We start from the raw sequence: 24,287 nt of genomic DNA, 5'->3' as shown, positions 1-24,287 counted from the left end.
TATATATATATATATATATATATATATATATATATATATATATATATATATATATATATATTAATTATATTTCTATGGTACTATCATATATAGGTAACTGACAACATAAAGGAAACACCAACATGAAGTGTCTTAATAGGGAGTTGGGCCACCACGAGCTGCCAGAACAGCTTCAATGCACCTTGGCATAGATTCTAGAAGTGTCTGGAACACTTGGAGGGATGCAACACCATTCTCCCACGAGAAATTCCATCATTTAGTGGAAAACGCTGTCTCAGGTGCCGCGCCAGAATCTCCCATAAGTGTTCAATTGGGTTGAGATCCGGTGACTGACTGACTGACTGACTGACTCTCTTTCTCACACACACACACACGCACATGCACACGCACGCACGCACACACGCACGCACGCACACACACACATACTTTATAGCCCCTATGCTCCTTTGAGACCCCTCTTTCAAAGTCACTGAGAGATCTTCTTCTAGCCATGGTAACCAAAATAATAGGCAACTGGGCATTTTTATACATGACTCTAAGCATGATGGGATGTTAATTGCTTAATTAACTCAGAAAACCACACCTGTGTGGAAGCACCTGCTTTCAATATACTTTGTATCCCTCATTTCCTCAAGTGCTTCCATTATTTTGGCATTTCCCTGTATTTATCAAAGAGATTATTAAGATTATTATTAAGGTTAACCATAAACTGGTGTTGGCATATATTAATCATGTGTTGGACATACAGCCCAATCTATTATCAATTAGATTATTCCAGTTTAAGTGAATAATAGCTTTATGTGTTCACCCAGACTAAAATACAGTAGCTACCATCATTGTAAATAAGAATCTGTTCTTAACTGACTTGCCTAGTTAAATAAAGGTTAAATAAAATAAAAAATTATAATGTAGTTGTCATGGAGATTATTATTAAGGTTATCATGACCTGTTGTTGGTATGTCCAACCTCCAGGCTACAATCTCAGTGTACTAACAGTACTAATTGCAAATAGATTGTTGTAGTTATTAAGCTAAAATATTTAATAATAGGTATTAAGTTGACGTCATTTCAACCAGTTAGGCCTACTGGAAGTTAATAACAGGTTTTAAATCAGATGAATCATCAACATTTTGGAGTGCATTCTACCACCACGTAGACTACATTCTCAGTGTGGAAAACACAGGTAACCAAATACAATACATTCATGTATCTCTTTCTCTCTCTCTCTCTGTTCTTTTCTTTTTTTTTACAAATCGTCAATTTTTTTCAATCCGTGGACCATATACAGTTGAAGTCGGAAGTTTACATGCGCCGTCGCCAAATACATTTAAACTCAGTTTTTCAAAATTCCTGACATTTAATCCTAGTAAGAATTCCCTGTCTTTGGTCAGTTAGGATCACCACTTTATTTTAAGAATGTGAAATGTCAGAATAATAGTAAAGAGAATGATTTATTTCAGCTTTTATTTCGTTCATCACATTCCCAGTGGGTCAGAAGTTTACATACACTCAATTAGTATTTGGTAGCATTGCCTTTAAATTGTTTAACTTGGGTCAAACATTTCGGGTAGCCTTCCACAAGCTTCCCACAATAAGTTTGGTGAATTTTGGCCCATTCCTCCTGACAGAGCTAGTGCAACTTGAGTCAGGTTTGTAGGCCTCCTTGCTCGCACACACGTTTTCAGTTCTGCCCACAAATCTTCTATGGGATTGAGGTCAGGGCTTTGTGATGGCTACTCCAATACCTTGACTTTGTTGTCCTTAAGCCGTTTTGCCACAACTTTGGAAGTATGCTTGGGGTCATTGTCCATTTGGAAGACACATTTGTGATCAAGCTTTAACTTCCTGACTGATGTCTTGAGATGTTGCTTCAATATAGCCACATAATTTTCCTTTCTCATGATGTCATCTGTTTTGTGAAGTGCACCAGTCCCTCCTGCAGCAAAGCACCCCCACAACACGACTTGCTTCACGTTTGGGATGGTGTTCTTCGGCTTGCAAGCCTCCCCCTTTTTCCTCCAAACATAATGATGGTCATTATGGCCAAACAGTTCTATTTTTGTTTCATCAGACCAGAGGACATTTCTCCAAAAAGTACGATCTTTGTCCCCATGTGCAGTTGCAAACCGTAGTCTGGCTTTTTTATGGCGGTTTTAGAGCAGTGGCTTCCTCCTTGCTGAGCGGCCTTTCAGGTTATGTCAATATAGGACTAGTTTTATAAGTGAAATAATCTGTCTGTAAACAATTGTTGGAAAAATTACTTGTGTCATGCACAAAGTAGATGTCCTAACCGACTTGCCAAAACTATAGTTTGTTAACAAGACATTTGTGGAGTGGTTGAAAAACGAGTTATAATGACTCCAATCCTAAGTGAATGTAAACATCCGACTTCAACTGTACCTGAAAATTCTACTCTGTGTACTTTTGATGTTACCAGTCTATATACTAACATCCCCCATCAGGGCGGCCTAGAGGCCCTCATGTTCTACCTTGATGTACGTCCCCCTAATGCTCTACCCAGCACCAATTGTATTGTGGACTTGTGAACTATTTTCTCTTCAGAGGAGACTTCTTCCTCCAGACCAAAGGGACAGCGATGGGGAGCACTATGGCTCCTAATTATACTAACCTATATCTAGGTATGCTTGAAAAACAGGTGGTGCTGAATCCAGACCTTAACCCTTTTCTCTCCAATATTCTCCAATCGGAGATTGGATTACATTTTTGTGATCTATACAGGCACCCAGGAAGAACTTTTGGACTTCCATGCTTGCCTAAACTCTATGAATGAACACCTTCACTTCAGCATTAACTATGACCTATCACAAATCAGTTTTCTTGATGTGATGGTTATTAAGGACAAAACCTCCCTCTCTACAGATCTCTATAGGAAACCTACGGACAGGAATACCCTCCTAAGAGGTTACAGCTTTCATCCACGTCCACTTATTCAGTCTCTCTATAAGTCAATTCATGCTTTACCCAATACTCACCATTGGAGAAGGCATTTAAGGACATTATCAGGAAGCACTGGTACATTATTGATACTGACCCACAATTGAAACCCATTTTTAAATATCCCCCACGTATGGTTTTTAAAAGACCCCCAAACGTGAGAGATACTGTGGTTAAATCTGATTTCCCACCAGAGAAAAGGGAAACCTTTTTGGACAAGGTTCCGGAGGGTAATTACAAACGTGGCCAATGTGCTCAATGCAGCTTTACGTACAAATGCAACTCATTACCCACCCCCGCACAGGACAAAGATTTCAGATCAAAGGCCTGATTACCTGCATGTCTACCAATGTTATTTACATGTTGAAACGTCCTTGTGGTCTGTCTTACATAGGGAACACCCGTAGAAGCCTTAAGACACGGATCAGTGAGCACCCCAGCAACATACGGACAGGTGAGACAAAAAAATCAGGTTGCTGCTCATTTTGTACAAGATAAACATCCTATTAGTTCTCTGAGATATATTGGAATAGAAATGGTCAAGATGTCATGCAGGGGAGGGGACATTGAGAGGAAACTTCTTCAAAGGGAATCTTTCTGGATTCACAGGCTGAACACACCGTCTCCTCTTGGCCTTAATGAGGAGTTTTACTTGAAACCGTTTTTATAGTTTCAATATGTCTAAACTGTGTTTTTTTAAATCCTAATTGAATATTGTATGTGTATGTATATTACTGTAAATATTGATCACATTCCCTGTGTATGATCATATATTTTGATAAATTGAATGTTAATATTGGGAAACTATGTTATAATTTGTTTTACCTCCTGTTTCAGGAAGTGATGTCACTGAGTACTGCCCCTATATATAGGACCTTCCACCCCCACCTGGGATATGGATGCCTGATGAAGACCTAAGGGTCGAAACGTTGTTGTAAATAAATATCACCTGGGAGCATGAGCAGCAGTGTGCAGCGTTTTCCTTTCTGTTTTCCATGAGTTTGCCTACAACTCCAGCACCTGCAGAAAGTACCTGGATGTGCGTATGTTTTCAGCTTTGTACAATTCGTCATCACATCAATGCCCATAATAATATTGCCCTATTCTGCCATGATGATATTGTTTGGTGTGTTTGGGTAGGCCCCTTAAAAAAGCAGATGTTTTTTGCTGAAAGTGCACTGGAGTTCAGAGTATTACGCAGGTGTGTTGGATTCATCATCATTTCCCTCCACCACTATACGGTATTATGACATCACCAGTGAGGCAGTCAGGTCAAATGTGATTCCAGCTCGACAGCATCTCCTCCTAACTTCAATTGATATGTCCGAGATGGCAGGAAAGAAGGTGACATTTATTCATGTATTTTGATTGGTTGGGCCCTCTTGGTGACAAATGAGCACTCAGGTTTGTTGATCTATTACCATGAGGTGTGTGTGTGTGTGTGTGTGTGTGTGTGTGTGTGTGTGTGTGTGTGTGTGTGTGTGTGTGTGTGTGTGTGTGTGTGTGTGTGTGTGTGTGTGTGTGTGTGTGTGTGTGTGTGTGTGTGTGTGTGTGTGTGTGTGTGTGTGTGTGTGTGTGTGAAGGGAGGGCTGTAGACTTACCAGTTGAGCTGATTCATATGAGGTTCTTGTTATGTGGCCCAAGTGAACGAACACAGAGCATGGTGGTTTGTTTGGAGTAAAAAATCTACCAAAGAAGTCGGTATTTTTCTCTGCCTGAAAATGAGGGAACGTAGCCAATATCTTATTGGCATTTTAAAACCATGCTGTGCTCCTCTATGAGCTAGGGCTAAACTAACGTTTATAACTAGGTCTAGACTAACATTCATAGCTAGGGCTAAACTAACGTTTATAACTAGGTCTAGACTAACATTCATAGCTAGGGCTAAATTAACATTCATAGCTAGGGCTAAACTAACGTTTATAACTAGGTCTAGACTAACATTCATAGCTAGGGCTAAACTAACATTTATAACTAGGTCTAGACTAACATTCATAGCTAGGGCTAAACTAACGTTTATAACTAGGTCTAGGCTAACATTCATAGCTAGGGCTAAACTAACATTCATAGCTAGGGCTAAACTAACATTTATAACTAGGTCTAGACTAACATTCATAGCTAGGGCTAAACTAACATTCATAGCTAGGGCTAAACTAACATTTATAACTAGCTATCATTTGATGTCTTCTTTAAATGTGAGCTCAGTAGTTAGAGAGAGAGAGAGTGTGTTTGTTTGTGAGTGTGTGTGTGTTCTGCCCATGACCAGTCTATCAGGTTCTGGTTTGATGAGCCAGCTAGATCCACATCCTGGGTTTAATGATGCGTGAGGCGGCGGTACGTGGAACTCTAAATGATACGTTACTCTGCAACATGGATGAGACCTGCTCTCATAACTGCCTAACTACCTGTGTGTGTGTGTGTGTGTGTGTGTGTGTGTGTGTGTGTGTGTGTGTGTGTGTGTGTGTGTGACCACGCATACTATTGTGATGCTGTCATCTCAGAGTTGACCTTCATATCAGAGTTCAGAAACCATGACAATGGCCATTGAGCGATGTTTATTCTTTAACATAACTATGGTAACCCATACTCCCAGTTGTAACTTGATATCATATAAAATGGCAGTGTGTTTCAATAACAATGAATAGAACACACCAAGGTGGCTCAGAAAGAGACAATTATTTCAACATATCAACATAACATCATAAAATACTACATATATTATCATACTCCTGACCACGTTTATCCAATGTTGTGATTCAAACATTCACAAAACTGTAGAAAAACATTGGTTGAATGTTGGATGAACGTGGCTGTAATGGTTGAGCTTTTTTAAAGTCTGTATTCACAGGATAGTTTGTTTCCAAGCTGTGGTGTGGCGTAGTGCTGCCGACCTTTTGGAAAAACAACATTTTGATGCTTTTACTGCACGTACTGTTGTAGGTTTTAGTCTTTCCCCCAAAAGCCTTTGCAACATAATACATGTAGATGTTTTGTCACAAGTAGGTACATTATTTGTTTAAAGCCACGGATCCGACCATGCATGATAACAATTTATTTTAAAAAAACATACAAACAACTAAAAAGTCCCAAGTCTAATCATACCATTCTTCGGTTATCCCTGCAGAGAATCTTTTTAAAAGACCTTCGGAAGTCATTGTTGAAGATTGTATAGATAATGGGATTGGCTGAACTGTTACAGTAGCCGAACCAGAAGAAGAATTTAAACAGTGTGTCAGGTATGTAACACGAGTCACAGAGCGCCGTCAGAGTGTAGGTAAAGAAGAAGGGGAACCAGCAAACGACAAAAACTCCAATGACCACAGCCAAGACGAAGGTGAAACGTTTCTCCCTGTTCTGTCTCCCCTTCCATCGACTCCCCTTAGAGCTCTGTCTCACCACCAGTTTGGGCAGCGCCGGGTGGTCCAGTCCTGGTTTGATCTGGCTCAGTTTGGTTTTAGCCGTGTGTTTCTTCTTCTTGATAGAACAGGGGTTGTTGACCTGGTGGTCAGACGATGAGGAGTCCTCCATGTCCACGCCGTTTATCTCCCCTTCTTTCTCGTCCTCTCCTCTGTGTTCATCCCCTTCTCTGTCTCCTTGCTCTCCGTTGAGCTTCTCGTGACAAGTGTGTTGGTCACCTCCGACTCCCCCAGCCCCGTTCTCCTTCTTGCCTGTCACCGGCGACACCGCGGCCGCCATTTTGGGATTCCGGTCGCCCGGTGGTACCCTCGTCCGTTTCTTAGCGATCTGATAGATCCGGATGTAAACGAGGATCATGATGACACAGGGCACGAAGAACGAGCCGATACTGGACGAGATCATGTACCACTTGTCTTCGTTGATCTTACACACCGGCCCCTCCTCTTTATCGCTCTCCTTCTCCATGGTGATGAGGGGCGGGAACGAGATCACCGCGGCGATGACCCACACAATGACGATGATGCACTTGATCCTGCGCGGTGTCCGTTTCAGGTTGTACTCAATGGCCTGGGTGATTGACCAGTACCTGTCCAGACTAATGGCGCACAGATGGGCGATGGATGCCGTACAGAAGAGAACGTCCAGTGCAAGGTAGATCTCGCACCAGACTTTACCAAAATACCAGTAGCCCATGAGTTCGTTGGCCAGGGAGAAGGGCATGACCAGGGTCGCAACCAAAATGTCCGCCGACGCCAACGAAACCAGGAAGAGGTTCTGAGGGGCCTTCAGGGCCCGGCTAGTAAACACAGCGATGACCACTAAGACGTTGCCGAAGACCGTCAATAGGATGAGCATCCCGACCAGAATCGTTAGGGGCAACGAGATCTGGAGGCTATAGAGCGGACCCCAAAGGATGGTGTCATTGGTCATGTTGCTCATGCTTGTAAAAGTCTCATTGGTCACGTTTGTCATGTTATCCCACCCCGCCATTGATTCTCCTTAGATCCTCAGGGATCCAATCATGTAAGGTCAGCAAATGTCATCCAGGAGACCATGTAGTTTGCAACTGGAAGACTAGAAAGTGAGGGTGTGGGACTCTTCAGTGGTTTTTCTGTAGTTATTTTTCGCTCCATTGCATGGTGGTCGATCAAGAACAGTTTAGGTTGAATACAGTGGATTGTCACTTCATCTGAAAAATAGGAGGCAGAAGTAAGAATTTTAAAAAGCCCGAACTGGAGATGCCTTAACTGTCAATTTATACAAATACAACATAACTCTCTAGTTATACTTTCCAAGAATATTGCAGGTACACACTAAATACAACTCTTACCTCAAGCATTGTGCTGTGTCACTTGGGTCCTTTTGAGTGGCCGACAATAGAATGGACAGTGAGTAACTTCTTCACGCAGGTCAGTTACCCGAATCAGCTGGCTTCTCGCGCATCTCTTCTATGTTCCGTGGAGGAGCGCGAGCTAAGGTTTCACAGTCAGTTTTCCTCTCCACAGAATGATCCGCTCCGTATCTAAGTCTGTCTCACTAGCGGAGAGCTAATAGAGCCGTAATCACGTTATCCTGTGGCTGCTGCTCCTGCCGTCAGTTCTATGAGTGGAGACTATCGCCCTACTATGCTACTGTTGGCCGCTCCAAGCTCAGTTACGCCACGCCCTCTATTTATAACCCCAACATCCCAGAAGTGCGTTGCTATAGCAGCATCCGGAGCCCACACCACGTGGAAATTAAACATAGGCTTTTTTATTTATTTGGCGCGCGCTAACTCCATTCCGTTCACGAACCGACCCCTTTTAAGCACCATTTATTGTCACACCAACCATTCTAAAACTGTTAAAATGATCTAAAAAAAAAACTAAAGGGGCTCATAGTCAATGGTAAGATAGTTATAGTCTAGACCTACTAAGCAGTAAACTATTGACCAGTCAACATTGGCTTTAGCCTAAGCTTAATAGTTAGCCTATAGGGTAAAATAACCAATGTCAGCCTATGTGATGCTCATTGATCAATATTTATTAAGCATTTGCAAAGGCTCTTGCATAGAACATCACATTATTGTATTAGTATTAAACATGGTCTGATACTTTCCTAAGTGTGCACAAAACATGTAAAAACATATGATTTGGTCACTGCATAAAAGTAGCCAATATCCTAATCATGGGCGTTTTATGTATCTCCATTGTTTAACGCTGCAATATGTAACTTTTTGGACGACTGCGAAATGTGAGTTACAGATCTGTCATTTTCATTGAAAGCAAGCCTAAGAAGCGATAGATCTGTTCCATGTGCGCCATTTCTATGCTTCCTGTTCTTAAGTTTAGTTTTAGTGTATTTTATTTTCGGCTTCAAACAGCTGAAAAACAATATTTGTGGTTATTGAAAACATATTTCATAGCAGTTTAGATGATACAAGTGCTTGTTTTGTCACAAACTGAAATTAGGCTATAAGAATTTTAGCAACCAGGAAATGGCAGAGCGATTTCTGCATATTGTAACGTATGTTATTGAGACAGACCGCATTGGATCAACTTAAAGAGTGATAACACCAAGAGGTAGGCTATGCCCAATTTAGCCACTCTTCCATTTTAGAACAGGTGCTTTCAATAACATAGCTTTTCTACCATATCATGTGTGTTTGGGGAATGGAGGAAGGTGTTGTTAGTGTGATATCATGACAGCGGACTTCTGTGTTTAGAGTAAACATCACTGCTAGTTATCATGCGTCAGCGCGCGGATGGAGCGCGAGGATACAGTGACACCTGTCGTATCTCTGAAACAGTTTCCGCGCCCGGGGTCGGTCTCTCTCGGATTCGCTTTGGAAGAAATAGCCAGAGGCGCGCCATCACCACTGATGTTATGTGACATTCAGGATTGTAAAACCTACCGTTTTGTATCGAATGATACCACATAGTACTCTATGCTTTTACTGAAAACAATATTAACTATTATGCGTTTTAACTTTTCTAATAAGACCATAGGTGCTTCCAACTTCTGTTCTCCCATAAAACATGTTTTAAAATGCAAAAGCGTCACATATTTGACATAACCTATTTCAATTAAGACAGGACTGTCCTAGGTAAATCTTTAGGCAAGGTATTTGGTTAATGCACTAAATTGTAATGTACATCATCATCACGTGCTAAGTGCAGTCCAAATTTAGACTGCCAGTTCAGATGACACATGAAGTATTGTGATACTTTACCAGTTGTTGAAAAACGTCCAAACTCCTGTCTCCATTTTCTCGTGGTGGCTTAAATGGGAAACGACAAGACAGAAAAAAAACGAGAAAAAAAAAACGTACCTCACTTGTAATATGTCTAATGTAATGTATTCTGAACCCCCAGTCAAAAACCTCAATCTGACTAGAATTCAAATACATTTAGAAGTTGAAGGGTGATAGTAATTGATGTTGACTGGAGTCGATATGTGAGGGACCATGTTTTCAATTATCCAGTAGGGGACGCTCCTGTATTGGGACAGGCAGAGCCGTTTATACGCCTCTCTGGGTACAGGTGCAATAGAATGGAACAACGTGTCGAAATTGAGAAGTACAATTTCCTGTTTTATTACACAGACCATATCTATCTAGTTATTCATAATTCATCAACCGTAATATTGAATCAAAGTCAGACGTACCCTATCCATATAAATAGAAAGTGTAATTATGTATATCGTTTTTATTTAGACAGTTTGGAAACAGTGGGAGGCAGGGAAGCAGCAGTACAGAAGAATGAGTGGATGTGAGATTGAACAGTGGGGAGTTGTACACGTGCCATGTTACCACTCGACTACAGCTCTACACAAAGTTAGTCATTCAGATATTCTACGTGCCTGTTATTGCTCTTCGATTGCGGGTTAGACCTTTCATTGGTCAGTCTGACTTAACCTTACTGTATGTGTGCATCCCAAATGGCACACTTTTCCCAATATAGTGCACTATTTTTGACCGTAACCCTAGGGACCCTGGTCAAAAGTAATGCAGTGCACTGTATAGGGTGCCATTTGGGATAAACGGTCATGTGCCATAAGTGAAGTAAAGAGGAAGATATTGAACTAATGTAAGACTGTATTGAAAAAGCAAGACACTACCAGTATTTACAACTTTACCCATCTATGAATTTGTTATCGCTTTATCCAATTGGACAATATAGGGGCAGTTTCCCCACACACTAATTAAGCCTAATTGAGTTAGCTTTTAGTCCACGACCAGGCTTAATATTTGGCCGGGAAACTGTGTCACAGTCCCCGATATAGTGGTCAGTTATATTTTCTCATTTGAAAGAACAACACATCCATACAAAATAATTTATAAATTCAAGACAGGGTAACCGTTTTCTTTATATTGGTGAAGTAACAAACTGCACATTACAATTAATTGGATTAAAAGTACATTTATCAGTTTTTTTCAGAGCTTAAATTCCACAATTTGACAAATAGTGGGAAAACCTCCAAAATATAAAATGAAAACCAAAGCATTGTGCAGGCATGACAGGAGTAATATACAAACATCAGAATATTCTGAAATGATAAAGTTTGTACACTCGAATGACAACAAATGACACATTTTTCTAGGTACAAAAGAGACATTTGAGAGAGAACAGCCCAGTCCTGAACATAATAAAAAAGGCACAATACTGTCTCTTTTTGAAAGGTGGGAAACATTTCAACTGATTTTTTTTTGGGGGGGGGTTAACTGACTAACAGGATAAAAGTCAATTCCATTTTAAATTCAGTCAAGAAGTACAACAAAATCACATTTCCCTCAATGCTCCTCTATGTAATTTCAGCAAACATATCAGGAATTAACCGAATTGAAATGGATCCCTGCTGACTAACATACAATATATACTGTTCAAAGGTCTCCAGCTGATACTGCTGTCTATAATAGACAGAGAGAGATATTGAATGCACTTCACTACCAAAGATATATACTGAACAAATTTGTACCTTTAGCAAAAGGGCCAGACAATGTAGCTAGGGCCGGATAATGTAGTTAAAGCTTCTAGAATCTACATAGCCCAAAAGCATTCTGGGCCTAGATGGTATAGCAACAATCCAAAGCGATTCGTTTTTCATTTAGCTTCAGGCAACAAGTTTGGGCACCCTACATATCAAGTGTTCCAGAGTAGGTGTGCTGCTGATCTAGGATCAGTTTTGCCCTTTAGATCATACTGAATAAGATTACATGGACAGGTGGGACCCTGGGCCAGTGTTCAAAAAGCATCTCACAGTAGGAGTACTGATCTAGGATCAGGTCTCCACCTGTCCATATAATCTTATTCAATATGATCTAAAAGGCGAAACGGATCCTACATCAGCACTCTTACTTTGAGACAGACACTTGGGCTGCGTTTAGACAGGAAGCCCAATTCTGATCTTTTTTCACTAATTGGTCTTTTGACCAATTAGATTAGCTCTGAAAAAGAGCTGATGTGAAAAAATATTCTGTGATTGGTCAAATGACCAATTAGTGGAAAAAAAGATCAGAATTGGGCTGCCTGTGTAAACACTCTCTTCTGTATGATTGGGATTTTGAAATTGTGCCCTTGCTGTGCTTGTGCAAATCATTGCTAAAAGGTAATATACTGTGCAGGACTCTTGGCTTAAATGCTGCTTCATGTGTTTTGAAAAGAAATACAAATTCAGTTACAGAGAAGAAGGAAAAAAAAGAACAGACAAAAATAGAAATTACTTGAGGACATAGGCAGCTCTGTTCTGCTCTCTCAATGTGACCGGCAAACAACCAACCATGTTCATTTTGCAGTACTTTTTGGTGAAAGCAAAAAAAATAAAAAATTACAAGTCACTTTTTTTTTCAATTTGTAAATGTTTATAGGTTTATTAATTAAAAAGATTTATGTATATACATGCAGAACGTCACCAAACATTGCAGTTTTTCACCCATTTTGCAAACTTAGGAGTCTGAATAATTTTCTTTACAATGGGTCGGCTTTGATTAATTGTGTCATTTACAACCAAGCAAACAAATCCTTTTTCTAATTTCATTTGCCAAGTAATACTCAGTAAAGGCATGTCTCTTGGTACTAAACAGTAGGATGTTAAGGTAAAATAAATTTGTCATGTCACCATTTTTCCAATTCTCTTACATACTCAACTTGGACCATGGTGGCCACCGTAGTCAGGTAGTCACGTCTGCATATACCGTACTCATATTGGTATAGACAGAAAAGAGAACCTTTAAAAAATAACTTGGGGTTCTAGTTCTGGAACATAGTCGCTCAATCTAATTTCTGACCATTAAACAGTCAACTCACTTGTTATGTATAGACCCAGGAGTTATTCATAATCCTGCTGTGACCTGAGAAGGGGGGGGGGGGGTCCTGGGCCATATAGTTATTATTGGCTATAACTCTTAGCCTTAGTTTTTACTGGTCAGGTGACTGGTCTCAAAGGTTGGGAAAAGCATTTTCCCCTATTTATATCAAACTGATTTTCTGTCTTACATGATTAAAAATAGCCAAGTAATTGAAGGTCTGACTGGGTGAAAGTTGAGGGAGAGGTGATGCTTGGTGCACGACTTAAGGCAGTCAAATGAATGTTGGTTTTTGCTCCAACCCCAGTTGGAACTAAACTGATTCAGTTTATCAACCAGCTAATTATTAGAATCAGGTGTGTTAGTTTAGGGTTAGAGCAAAAACCTACAGGACAGTAGCACTCCAGGAACAGGGTTGGAGACCACTGGTATAGGGATTGTTTGGGGTGGCCTGTAGCTAGCATGGAATCCGAACTGAATTGTGTCGTTTCACTATTGCTCACTAGTGTTCCAGAATAATGAAACTGAACACAGAATTCAGTTTGGAGAGTTCTTATGTGAACTGTCAATCATCAGGCCAGGTTAAAATATGCATGCACAGAGCTAGAAAGGAAGAAAGAACAGAAAATGAAAGTTACCTACTACAGCCACAGACACAAAGAAGGGTTAATAACAAAAAGGTTTTTAACAGTTAAGGCTGCTTGATAAAGAATAGGTAGGTAAAGCATTGCTGGCTGCACAATGTTTCAAATACTGTGAAATGTACATAAAATCTACAGGAAACATTTTAGCAGATAACCAAATAGTAGCAACATTATCTGGTCTTCTATATACAACGAATCGCCACCCCAACGTAGTTCCGACCCAGACAAAAAAAACATGTTAAATTATTTTTCAACATGCTTGGTTTCCTACACAACATAGCCAGGCAAGAAAAAGGATTGAGACACAAAATACATTTTGCAACAATAAAAAATAAAAAAAGGCCATGATTATTACACACTATGACCCAAAATCAGACGATTGAAAAATAAACACCACCTAGTCGTCTCCAAATCATTAGGATGCATCAGAACAATACCTCTTCATCAACCTCAGATACAAGAATCCAAAATATGACCACCCCCAAACCTAGACTAAGTCACACATTTCTTTTCCAAAAAGCATGTTTTAACTTACATTCCTTGTTTTGATAAATGCTTTTCTGAATAATGACGATTATGTCTCAGGTTCTCTACACATGTCAGTCATCCACCCCTCACCTTGCAAATGGCACATAGATACAAATATGAACAAAAACAGACTCAACACTATACGGGATAACAGCGTTTCTCTCGCTGCATACCCTAATGCACATCTCACTTAAGTACTTACACTGAAGGCATTTTCACATAATGATTCCATTTTGTTTATAGCTAAAACGTAAATACACAACCAATCCCCCAAAACAATTTACAGATTTTTTTATTTTTCATTTCTTCCGAAGCTTTTTTAAAATATAAAACCAGGAATGCAATGCCTCTGGTGGTATTCTTTGAGCGTGAACGAGAAGAAAGCCCTTTTTAAATTTTGTCTTTTCAAAAAAGTATTGTGTTGTAACTGCGTCGTTATAGGCTCAAATATGCACCTTGGTTTTTCCTCGTTGTACGTCAGTCCAAACAATTTGATCTGTTTGAAAACCACCAGACCTCATGTGACCCCAAACTCAGAGGTCAAGGGCAGAGGTCAATCTTCCCAGCCAGGCTACTGTACAAGTCTTGTGTATCGATGTTGATTTTGTTTAGGATAGATCTCACTTTTCCTGCCCCATCAATCGTTTACAGCATATTTTTCAAGCAGCAACAGGTTCTGCTGGTAGGATTAGAAGCAGCAATACATTTTGTCTGGGTGTGTGCTCTGCCCAGGCCTCGTTTTTTTCTTAGCAGTCCACAACCCACATCGAAACTGTAATCGTAAGCTGCTGCCAAAAAACTAGACCCACACTTGATTGAAAATAAATACTAAAAGATGATTGAGTACAAAGCTTGGACGCAACACGTTCATTTCCTAAACCAAAAAAAGCTTTTGGTTTGATCTACCTTAGTTGGGATTTTAATGTACAGTCACGTGATATAATACTAACCCAATACAGTGTCAAAAAAATTATAGTAACAGAAAATGATTTAAATTTTACAATGTGGATCTCAATGAATTGCAATAATTTGACATAAAACATTTTGCTCGTAGTACATATGAGCAAGATATGGGGTACTTTAATACATCTTTAAACATATCAATAAGACCCTTATTGGACATACACAGTTCAAGCTAATATTTTCCATCAAGATTGATAGGACGAAAGCCAAAACGTCTGAATTCGACGCTCCACATACTTACTAGTTTAGATTTATTTTGAGCTTGTCATCTCATCCTTAATATTCATTTGACACCATTATAAAATGTACATGATAAACTGTTCAGAGATAAAATACTTCTTCACTGTGAAACAAAAATGCCCCAGTTCAACGTAACCATGGAGATAAGGATATTGTCATTGTTAAAAGAGGATGATGCCAATGTCATTTAGAAAGTGCATAAGAACAGCATCATTGCTGGGACAGTGTGGGACAAAAAAAAAAGAAGGAGGCCAAGTAACAGAAACTTCCAGATCTCGTGAAGAGGCGTATTAAAAAAGCAGTCAAAGAAACTGGATGTAAAATGTCAATTATGGGTTTTGATTCATGTTTTTGGCATACCTTAATGACCGTAACCATGGCAACGTTAGTCATTAGTTATATTGACACCTTTCCTTCAACATTCCTGATATGTTGTTGTTGGTCAATCGTTTCCACGTTGTATGACAGCCCCAACATAGCAAAAAAAGTAAACATTACAATGACTCAAATTGCACTCAAGGCAACAATCAGTATTTATAGAATATATAAAAATCACTACAGATCACTTATCTAATCACCTGTCTCTTTACAGTTTAACTTTTTCTCAAAGCAAAAACAAATCTAATATCTTAAACATGAGGGCAACATTACTGCCTATTTTGGAAAGGTTTGAGTCAAACTTGCTAAAGTCCATTTTTTAAAGCGTTAAAGATTTCGCATTTATTCTATATATATTACTAGTTTACTGTTTAAAGATTACTGCTTATTTTTTAAATTTAAAATCTCAAAGCCATTGATTCAAATGTATAATTTATCGGTTTCTTTTATAGAATCATTGTCATCCAACAATAATAGAACTAATATAAAAAATAAATGTAAAACCTTTTTTTTTTTAACAAACCATAATTCTAGAAAGAAAATTTGTTTAACTAAATGATACCTTTGTATAATATTCATGGAGAATTGTGTTAGAGCGTCAGAAAAACCAGTGGACCTTCCTGGACATATAGGCACTGTTTTTTTACGTATTAATGTGAAATTAAAAACATTAGACCTTTGTTCTTTAACCTCAAACCTCACGATAACAAATCTTTAGTCAAGTGGTAAAAAAAAAAATATACAAATCAAAAAGAAAAAGACATGACAAAATGAACATTGATAATGGCAGCAGCAATAAAAATTGAAGTTTCAAATATTATTTTTGCATACAATAGTTGTATCCTAAGCTCTCCTAATATACATACCTAATTACTGTAAATATGTTGGCATTGGGAATCTGGGTTCTATGTTAAAAGAATCATAGCCACTGTTACTCAATATACACGATCCGTTTTGGCAAAAGGTGGTAGAGATATTAAAGGGCAATTCCACCACTTTTTAATATCCTATTCATTACCTCCAGCCCTATACCAGTGTCTTCATATGTATGAAAACAGATTATGTATCGTATGGTGCTGGAGTTAATGAATGTAAAAAAAAAAAAATGTTTTAATGTGTAATGACCCTTTAAGTTTTGTCTTACATGATTTGGGAATAAAATATTGGAGAAGTTGGCCTTCTAAATGGCTATGATTCCTCAACAGAAACGCTGGAGCACAGTCTCAATATAAATGTACTTGTTTAGTTTTTTTTCCGCATATAGATAGATAATGTATGAACCGAAAAATGTTTTCCTCCTCTCTTTTTGTACATTTAGTTTGTTTTTATGATGTATATATATATTTTTTTTTACAGTGTATGACACACGTAGTTGGATAGGTATGGGATTGGGTGGGGTGTCTGAATGGGTGGGCGTCGGCCTTCAGAATATGGGCGTGGTCTATCCAATTATGGGCGTGGTCCGTTGTCAGATCATGGGCCTTGCGTGGGCCTGGTATATCAGCCATCAAATCAGCTCTCAGACCATAGCCTCTCTCTGGGCCCTCAGACGACAATCTTGGCCTCCGGGCCCCATCAGACCATGGCACGGTAGGGCCCCTGCATCTTGAGGAACTGGATAATGAAGGAGGGGCCCCCGGCGACAATCTGCGGGGGCAGGTGGCTGAGGGGACAGTTCTCGATGCTCATAATGGACAGCTTGCTGCACAGGGCCAGCTCAAACGGGAGGCTGTGCAGGTTGGGGTTGTCATTGAGGTACAGCTCCTCCAAGTTCTCCAGTGTACCTAGGATGGAGGGAAGGATGGAGAGAGGGATGGATGGAGGGGTGGATGGAGGAGTGGAGGATACAGGAGTGTTATATTCTACCTGGAGGCACAGATTGCTAGATCATCAGCTGGTACATACAGTAATTCTTGATGGGCTGTAGATTGCTGGGGCTAAAATATGCTAATTAAATTGTTTAGCTGAAGTTACGTTTTATATGTAATATATAAATATATGCCATCTAGCAGACGCTTTTATCCAAAGCGACTTAGTCATGTGTGCATTCATTTTAAGTATGGGTGGTCCCGAGAATCTAACCCACTACCCTGGCGTTACAAGCACCATGGTCTACCAACTGACCTACAAAGGACCACATGTAGTTCCCTCTCTATTCTGTCAAGTGTAAGTATCTAAATGAAAGCTTGTGACCTCCTCCTCCAATAAGCTCCTTGTTTCTCAATGACCTTTGGAGTTCAGGTGAGGATGGAAGGAATCAAGGAAGTACTTTTGAGATTCACTTCTAGTCTGAGTTGTATGTAGCCTGGGTAACAGTCTTTCTGTATATTTGGCAAATGACAAGAGTACAAGGAGTGGTCTCAGCAGAAACAGACCGGTACCCAGTGGCATGAGGTAAAATGTATTTACCGATCTCCTCCGGCAGGTGCTGCAGCAGGTTCTCTCCCAGACCCAGGTGGGTCAGGTTGGTGAGGTGACCGATCCCACGGGGCAACGTGGTCAGCTGATTATTGGTCAACACTAGTTTCTGATAGAATAAAAGCAAAAATGGAATGTCAATATCACATGATGAAAACAGCTTAGCTGTGAAACGTTGGTGAATACATTATTCTATCTGAGCTCCATCGTTCAAACCCTGGAGATATAAAATGGTTTATTTAAAAAGGTCCAATGCAGCAGATCAATATCAAATTGTTTGATTGTTTTCAATTAAAAAGAAAAAATAGATTATTATCCAAGAGCAATTTCTCCAGCAAGAATTTTGCTAGGAGTGTCTGGGAGCGGTCTGAGTGGGGAGGGGACAAGTGAAAACTCTTTTTGGTTTGGGACTCTTTCTTATTGGTCTATTAACTTATTTACCGCTGGGTGATGTCAGGCCAAAACTCCAACCCACCAAAACAGGCTTACATTTTAGAGACGCTCTTTTCAAACAGCTCTTACACTAAAATAGCATTATCATCATTTTTACAATTTCACAGCATTATTCCAACCTTACAGTGTGGAAATACAAAAGTATGTGGTCACCTGCGCGTCAAACATCTCATTCCAAAATCATGGGCATTAATATGGAGTTGGTCCCCCTTTGCTGCTAGAACAGCCTCCACTCTTCTGGAAAGGCTTTCCACTAGATGTTGGAACATTGCTGTGGGGACTGGCTTCCATTCAGCCACAAGAGTATTAGTGAGGTCAGGCACTGATGTTGGCCGGTTAAGCCTGGCTCGCAGTCGGCGTCCCAATTCATCCCAAAGGTGTTCGATGGGGACTGCCAGATGGTGAAGCATGATTCATCGTTCCAGAGAACACGTTTCCACTGCTCCAGAGTCCAATGGTGGCGAGCTTTACACCACTCCAGCCAACGCTTGGCATTGTGCATGGTAATTTTAGGCTTGTGTGTGGCTGCTCAGCCATGGAAAGCCATTTCATGAAACTCCTGACCGACAGTTCTTGTGCTGACGTTGCTTCCAGAGGCAGTTTGGAACTCAGTAGTGAGTGTTGCAACCGAGGACAGATGATTTTTACGTTCTACACGCTTCAGTAGTCGGCGGTCCCGTTCTGTGAGCTTGTGTGATCTACCACTTCACGACTGAGCCATTGTTGCTCCTAGACATTTCCGCTTCACAATAACAGCACTTACAGTTGACCGTAGCAGCTCTAAGGGCAGAAATATTACAAACTGACTTGTTGGAAAGGTGGCATCCTATAACAGTGCCATGTTGAAAGTCACGGAGCTCTACACTAAGGTCATTCTACTGCCAATGTTGTTCAATGGAGATTACATGGTTGTGTGCTCAATTTTATACACCAGTCATCAACAGGTGTGGCTAAAATAGCCAAATCCACTAATTTGAAGGGGTCCATGTACTTTTGTATATACACAGTGCCTTCGGAAAGTATTTAGACCCCTTGACTTTTTCCACATTTTGTTAGATCACAGCCTTATTCTAAAACTGATTAAATAGTTTTTCCCCGCTCAATCTACACACAATACCCCATAATGCCAAAGCAAAAACAGGTTTTTAGAAAATAACACATTTACATAAGTATTCAGACCCTTTACTCAGTACTTTGTTGAAGCACCTTTGGCAGAGATTACAGCCACAAGTCTTCTTGGGTATGACGCTACAAGCTTGGCACACCTGTATTTGGTGAGTTCCTCCCATTATTCTCTGCAGATCCTCTCAAGCTCTGTCAGGTTGGATGGGGAGCGTTGCTACCCTAGTGAGGTTAACTAAAATGTGTTGAGTTATAAACCATTCAAAGACCACTAACAGATGTAGTGATACTGTAGTGCTGTGACGAGTAATTTCATTGACACAAGTAATCTTTCTTCTACTCTTAAAGGCCCAATGCATTAAAAAAATGATATTTATATATACACTTTATAGTGCCTTTGGAAAGTTCTCAGACCCCTTGACTTTTTCCACATTGTTACATTACAGCCTTATTCTAAAATTGCTGAAATTGTTTTTTCCCCCTCATCAATCTAGACACAATACCCCCCAATGACAAAGCGAAAAAGTTTTTTTTAACGTAAATATTCAGACCCTTTGCTATGAGACTCGAAATTGAGCTCATGTGCATCCGGTTTCCATTGATCGTCCTTGATATTACTACTCCCGAGTGGTGCAGCGGTCTAAGGCACTACATCTCAGTGCTAGAGGCGTCACTACAGACCCTGGTTCGATTCCAGGCTGTATCACAACCGGCCATGATTGGGAGTCCCATAGGGCGGCGCACAATTGGCTCAGTGTCGTTAGGGTGTGGCCGTGGTAAGCCGTTATTGTAAACAAGAATTTGTTCTTAACTGACTTGCCTAGTTAAATAAAGGTAAAATAAAAAAACTACAACTTCATTGTCCACCTGTGGTAAATTCAATTGATTGGACATGATTGGGAAAGGCACATACAAGGTCCCACAGTTGACAGTACATGTCAGAGCAAAAACCACACCATGAGGTAGAAGGAATTGTCCGTAGAGCTCAGAGACAGGATTGTGTCGAGGCACAGATCTGGGGAAGGGTACCAAAAAAATTCTGCAGTATTGAAGGACCCAAAGATCACAGTGGCCTCCATCATTCTTAAATGGAAGAAGTTTGGAACCACCAAGACTCTTCCTAGAGTTGGCCGCCCGACCAAACTAAGCAATCGGGGGAGAAGGGCCTTGGTCAGGGAGGTGACCAAGAACCTGATGGTCACTCTGACAGAGCTCTAGAGTTCCTCTGTGGAGATGGGAGAAATCCCAGAAGGACAACCATCTCTGCAGCACTCCACCAATCACACATTTATGGTAGAGTGGCCAGAAGCCACTCCTCAGTAAAATGCACATGACAGCCCTCTTAGAGTTTGCCAAAAGGCACCTTAAAAACTCTGACCATGAGAAACAAGATTCTCTGGTCTGATGAAACCAAGATTGAACTCTATGGCCTGAATGCCAAGCGTCACGTCTGGAGGAAACCTGGCACCATCCCTACGGTGAAGCATGGTGGTGGCAGCATCTTGCTGTGGGGATGTTTTTCAGCGGCAGGGGCTGGGAGACTAGTCAGGATCGAGGCAAAGATGAACTGAGCAAAGTACAGAGAGATCCTTAATGAAAACCTGCTCCAGAGTGCTCAGGACCTACGACTGGGGCGATGGTTCACCTTCCAACAAGACAACGATCCTAAGTACACAACCAAGACGACATAGGACTGGCATCGGGACAAGTCTCTTGAATGTTCTTGAGTAGCCCAGCCAGAGCCCGGACTTGAACCCGATCGAACATCTGGAGAGACCTGAAAATAGCTGTAGATTTGGATAGAAAACACTAAAGTTTCCAAAACTGTTAAAATAATGTCTGCAAGTATAACAGAATTGATATGGCAGGCGAAAACCTGAGGAAAATCCATCCAGGAAGTGCTATTATTTTGAAATGGCTGTTTTTCCATTGAAAGCCTATCCACCATACAAAGACTTATGACGCGGTTCACGATCCCTATGGCTTCCACTACATGTGGCCAGTCTTTAGGCATCGTTTCAGGCTTTTACTCTGAAAAATGAGGGAGAAACACCACTTTCAATGAGAGGACAGTGGAAATTTCCAGACATGAGTCCTGCGAGTGACCAGAAGCGTGCCTTTCTTGTTTTTCCCTTTTCTATTGACGAAGCTATTGTCCGGTTGAAATATGATCGATTATTTATGACAAAAACAACCTAAGGATTGATTATAAACATCGTTTGACATGTTTCTACGAACTTATGGTAGTTTTTTGATTTGTCTGTCTGCTGTGACAGCGCTTTGTTCCAATGGATTACTGAACAAAACACACCAACAAAACAGAGGTTTATGAATATAAAGAGGGACTTTATCGAACAAAACGAACATTTATTGTGTAACATGGAGTCTTGGGAGTGTAACCATATGAAGATCATCAAAGGTAAGTGATTCATTTTATCGCTATTTCTGACTTTTGTTACTCCTCTACTTGGCTGGTTACTGTTTGTAATGATTTGTCTGCTGGGCGCTGTTCTCAGATAATCGCATGGTGTGCTTTCGCCGTAAAGTCTTTTTGAAATCTGACACCGTGGTTGGATTAACAAGAAGTTAATCTTTAAACCGATGTATAACACTTGTATGTTTCATTAATTTTTATAACGAGTATTTCTGGTTTTGAATTTGGCGCTCTGCAATTTCACTGGATGTTGGCCAGGTGGGACTGTAGCGTCCCACACCCCCTACAGAGGTTAAAGGTAGGCCTAAATGCTTACGTGACAGTGTAGGAAAATAGCGTAATAGTATCAAACCTGTAAATCTTTCAGGTAAGCGATTTCATTCGGGAGCGATTCCAACTTGTTCTCCTCCAAGTCGAGCTCCCGTAGTTTCCTCAGGTTGCCAATACCATGTGGCAACTTCTTGAGAAGATTGTTGGACAATATCAAGACCTGTGAACAAAACAACAGATGTTTCAGAACACTGAAGCGAACTGTTACAACCTGTAGCTTGTGTTACAGACCTAAAAATAACTAAATAGTTGATCACCTACTGTATGCTGAAATGGGAGAGTGATAATCATTCAGATTTTCTGGTCAGTTTGAATAATGTATGAATTGATGACAGCATCAGAAAAGTACTAAGTCCACATTTCTCAGGAAAGATCCCATCTGGGAATTCTATCAAGGCCTCACCTCCAGCGAAATGAGACCGCAGATGTCCTCGGGGATCTTTGTCAGCTGATTGGTGGCCAGGTTGAGCTCCACCATACTGGTCCACGTGCCAAAGTCTAGAGGCAGAGACGTCAACTGGTTGTCCTGAAAAAAAAAAAACAACGACATTGACAACAATTCTAGAATCAGAGCAGAAAGAAGACATTGGTCATCATGTCAGCTCTTTACCTAAGCAAGCACCGTCACCAACCATTGTCAACCTTAAAGGGATAGTTCGGGATTTTGGCAATGAGGCCCTTTATCTACTTCCCCAGAGTCAGATGAAATCGTGGATACCATTTTTATGTCTCTGCGTGCAGTTTGAAGGAAGTTGCTATCTAGTGTTGGCGCAATGACTGTTCCTGTAGACTTCCAGTCATTGCGCTAACGCTAGTTAGCATTGGCTCACAAAACTACCATTAACTTCTTTCATACTGTATGCAGATTCATAAAAATGGTATCCACGACTCTGGGAAAGTACATAAAGGGCTTCATTGCCAAAATCCCCCAACTATCCCTTTAACGTCAGAAGAAAGAGACGTTGTCCTGCCTAGATAATGTCTGGGACTATCGTCTTGGTCCTCTTACTAGAAGTCATCAAAATAAGAGGGAATGAGATGACAACACCTAACAATGGACAGCATCCTTACCTTCATGTTGAGTTTGCTGAGGACTTTGGCCCTGGAGAAGATTCCAAAGGGGATCTTGTTGATGCGGTTGTGCTCCATATTTAGAGAGTAGATGGTGGAGAACTGGGAGGGTCCTCCCACCGGGTAGGACTGGAAACAGTTCCTCGCTAGGGTTAGACTGGTCAGATTCACCAGACTAGACAGGAGACCCTGGGATAGAGAGAAGGAGGTAGCTAGATCTGCTATATCCCTAACAATACCATTAAAATGCAGCAATCGATAAAAGCACCACTCACTTCTGGTAACACGGAGATGTTGTTGTTTTCTAGGTTGAGCTCTTCCAGTTCTCTGCACTTGGCTAGCGACCTGGGGATGGCTGACAACCGGTTGTACCGCAGACCCAAGCGGTTTATGCTTGACAAGTTACCTGCAACGAGAGAAGGTTAAATACAAAAATGACAATCAACAAAGTCAGATATTAGATATCTGTATGTATGTATGTATGTATGTATGTATGTATGTATGTATTGGCTGGTGCAATCAAATTTCCCCTCTGGGGGATCAATAAAGTACCATCTTATCTTAAATACCAGCACTTGCAGTTCCTAAAACTGTAGATTATTCAATTAATGAGAATTCTCAAATATTTGATCCTAGCCATCACAATGTACAGTTAAGAATGTGCACTGTGCAGCTGTGTCAGTATTGGTATCCTGTAGGCTGAGTATAGGCAGATAATTGCCCAAATTGCATTGAGGAGAAAACGTTTGACTGTTGAGGTCCCGGTCAGTCTCACCTATAGTTTCTGGTAGGTCCAGTAGCTCGTTGTGCTGTAGGTCCAGGTTGGTGATCTGGGTGCAGTTGCCGATCTCCTTGGGTAGGTGTTCTAGCTGGTTATGGGCTACGTCCAGGGTGATGAGGTTACAGAGCTCCCCTGCAGAGAGGCAGGGCCAATACAACAGTCAACACACAAACATGACTAATCTGGACAAGAACCGCAATCAGAGTTATTAAAAGACTGGTTTAGCTTATGGCTTTAGCTTATTCACAACACTGCAGCAGTGTCTTCTGT

General features: G+C 40.6%; 2 protein-coding genes across 3 annotated transcripts in view; both read right to left on the bottom strand.

Annotated features, from left to right (window-relative positions):
* Nucleotides 1-5,493: 5,493 nt before the first annotated feature.
* On the bottom strand, nt 5,494-8,123 carry LOC106564475 (alpha-2A adrenergic receptor). Its single transcript, XM_014130588.2, has 2 exons — nt 7,703-8,123; nt 5,494-7,561 (listed from the first exon to the last, which is right to left on the bottom strand). Exon 2 carries the CDS (start codon nt 7,360-7,362, stop codon nt 6,052-6,054), a length of 1,311 nt encoding a protein of 436 aa, XP_013986063.1. The 5' UTR covers nt 7,363-7,561; nt 7,703-8,123; the 3' UTR covers nt 5,494-6,051.
* Nucleotides 8,124-10,701: 2,578 nt separating this feature from the next.
* LOC106564476 (leucine-rich repeat protein SHOC-2) overlaps nt 10,702-24,287 on the bottom strand; it is a 40,663-nt gene continuing 27,077 nt past the window's right edge. For both annotated transcript variants that reach the window (XM_014130589.2, XM_045691044.1), the window contains exons 4-10: nt 24,012-24,149; nt 23,512-23,642; nt 23,237-23,425; nt 22,569-22,691; nt 22,188-22,325; nt 17,818-17,935; nt 10,702-17,192 (exon numbers count right to left, since the gene is read on the bottom strand). In XM_014130589.2, the coding sequence (XP_013986064.1) occupies nt 16,984-17,192; nt 17,818-17,935; nt 22,188-22,325; nt 22,569-22,691; nt 23,237-23,425; nt 23,512-23,642; nt 24,012-24,149 (1,046 nt within the window). In that variant the 3' untranslated portion in view covers nt 10,702-16,983. The remainder of the gene's footprint in view (nt 17,193-17,817; nt 17,936-22,187; nt 22,326-22,568; nt 22,692-23,236; nt 23,426-23,511; nt 23,643-24,011; nt 24,150-24,287) is intronic.

Source organism: Salmo salar, chromosome ssa12 (genome assembly GCF_905237065.1).
Source record: "Salmo salar chromosome ssa12, Ssal_v3.1, whole genome shotgun sequence".
Lineage (NCBI taxonomy): Eukaryota > Metazoa > Chordata > Actinopteri > Salmoniformes > Salmonidae > Salmo > Salmo salar.
Note: the sequence above shows the minus strand (reverse complement) of the source record. Positions and strands in the feature narration are given on the sequence as shown.

What these genes read in the sequence shown, in the direction of transcription:
- LOC106564475 (XM_014130588.2), bottom strand. Translation starts at nt 7,362, where the DNA reads ATGGCGGGGTGGGATAACATGACAAACGTGACCAATGAGACTTTTACA.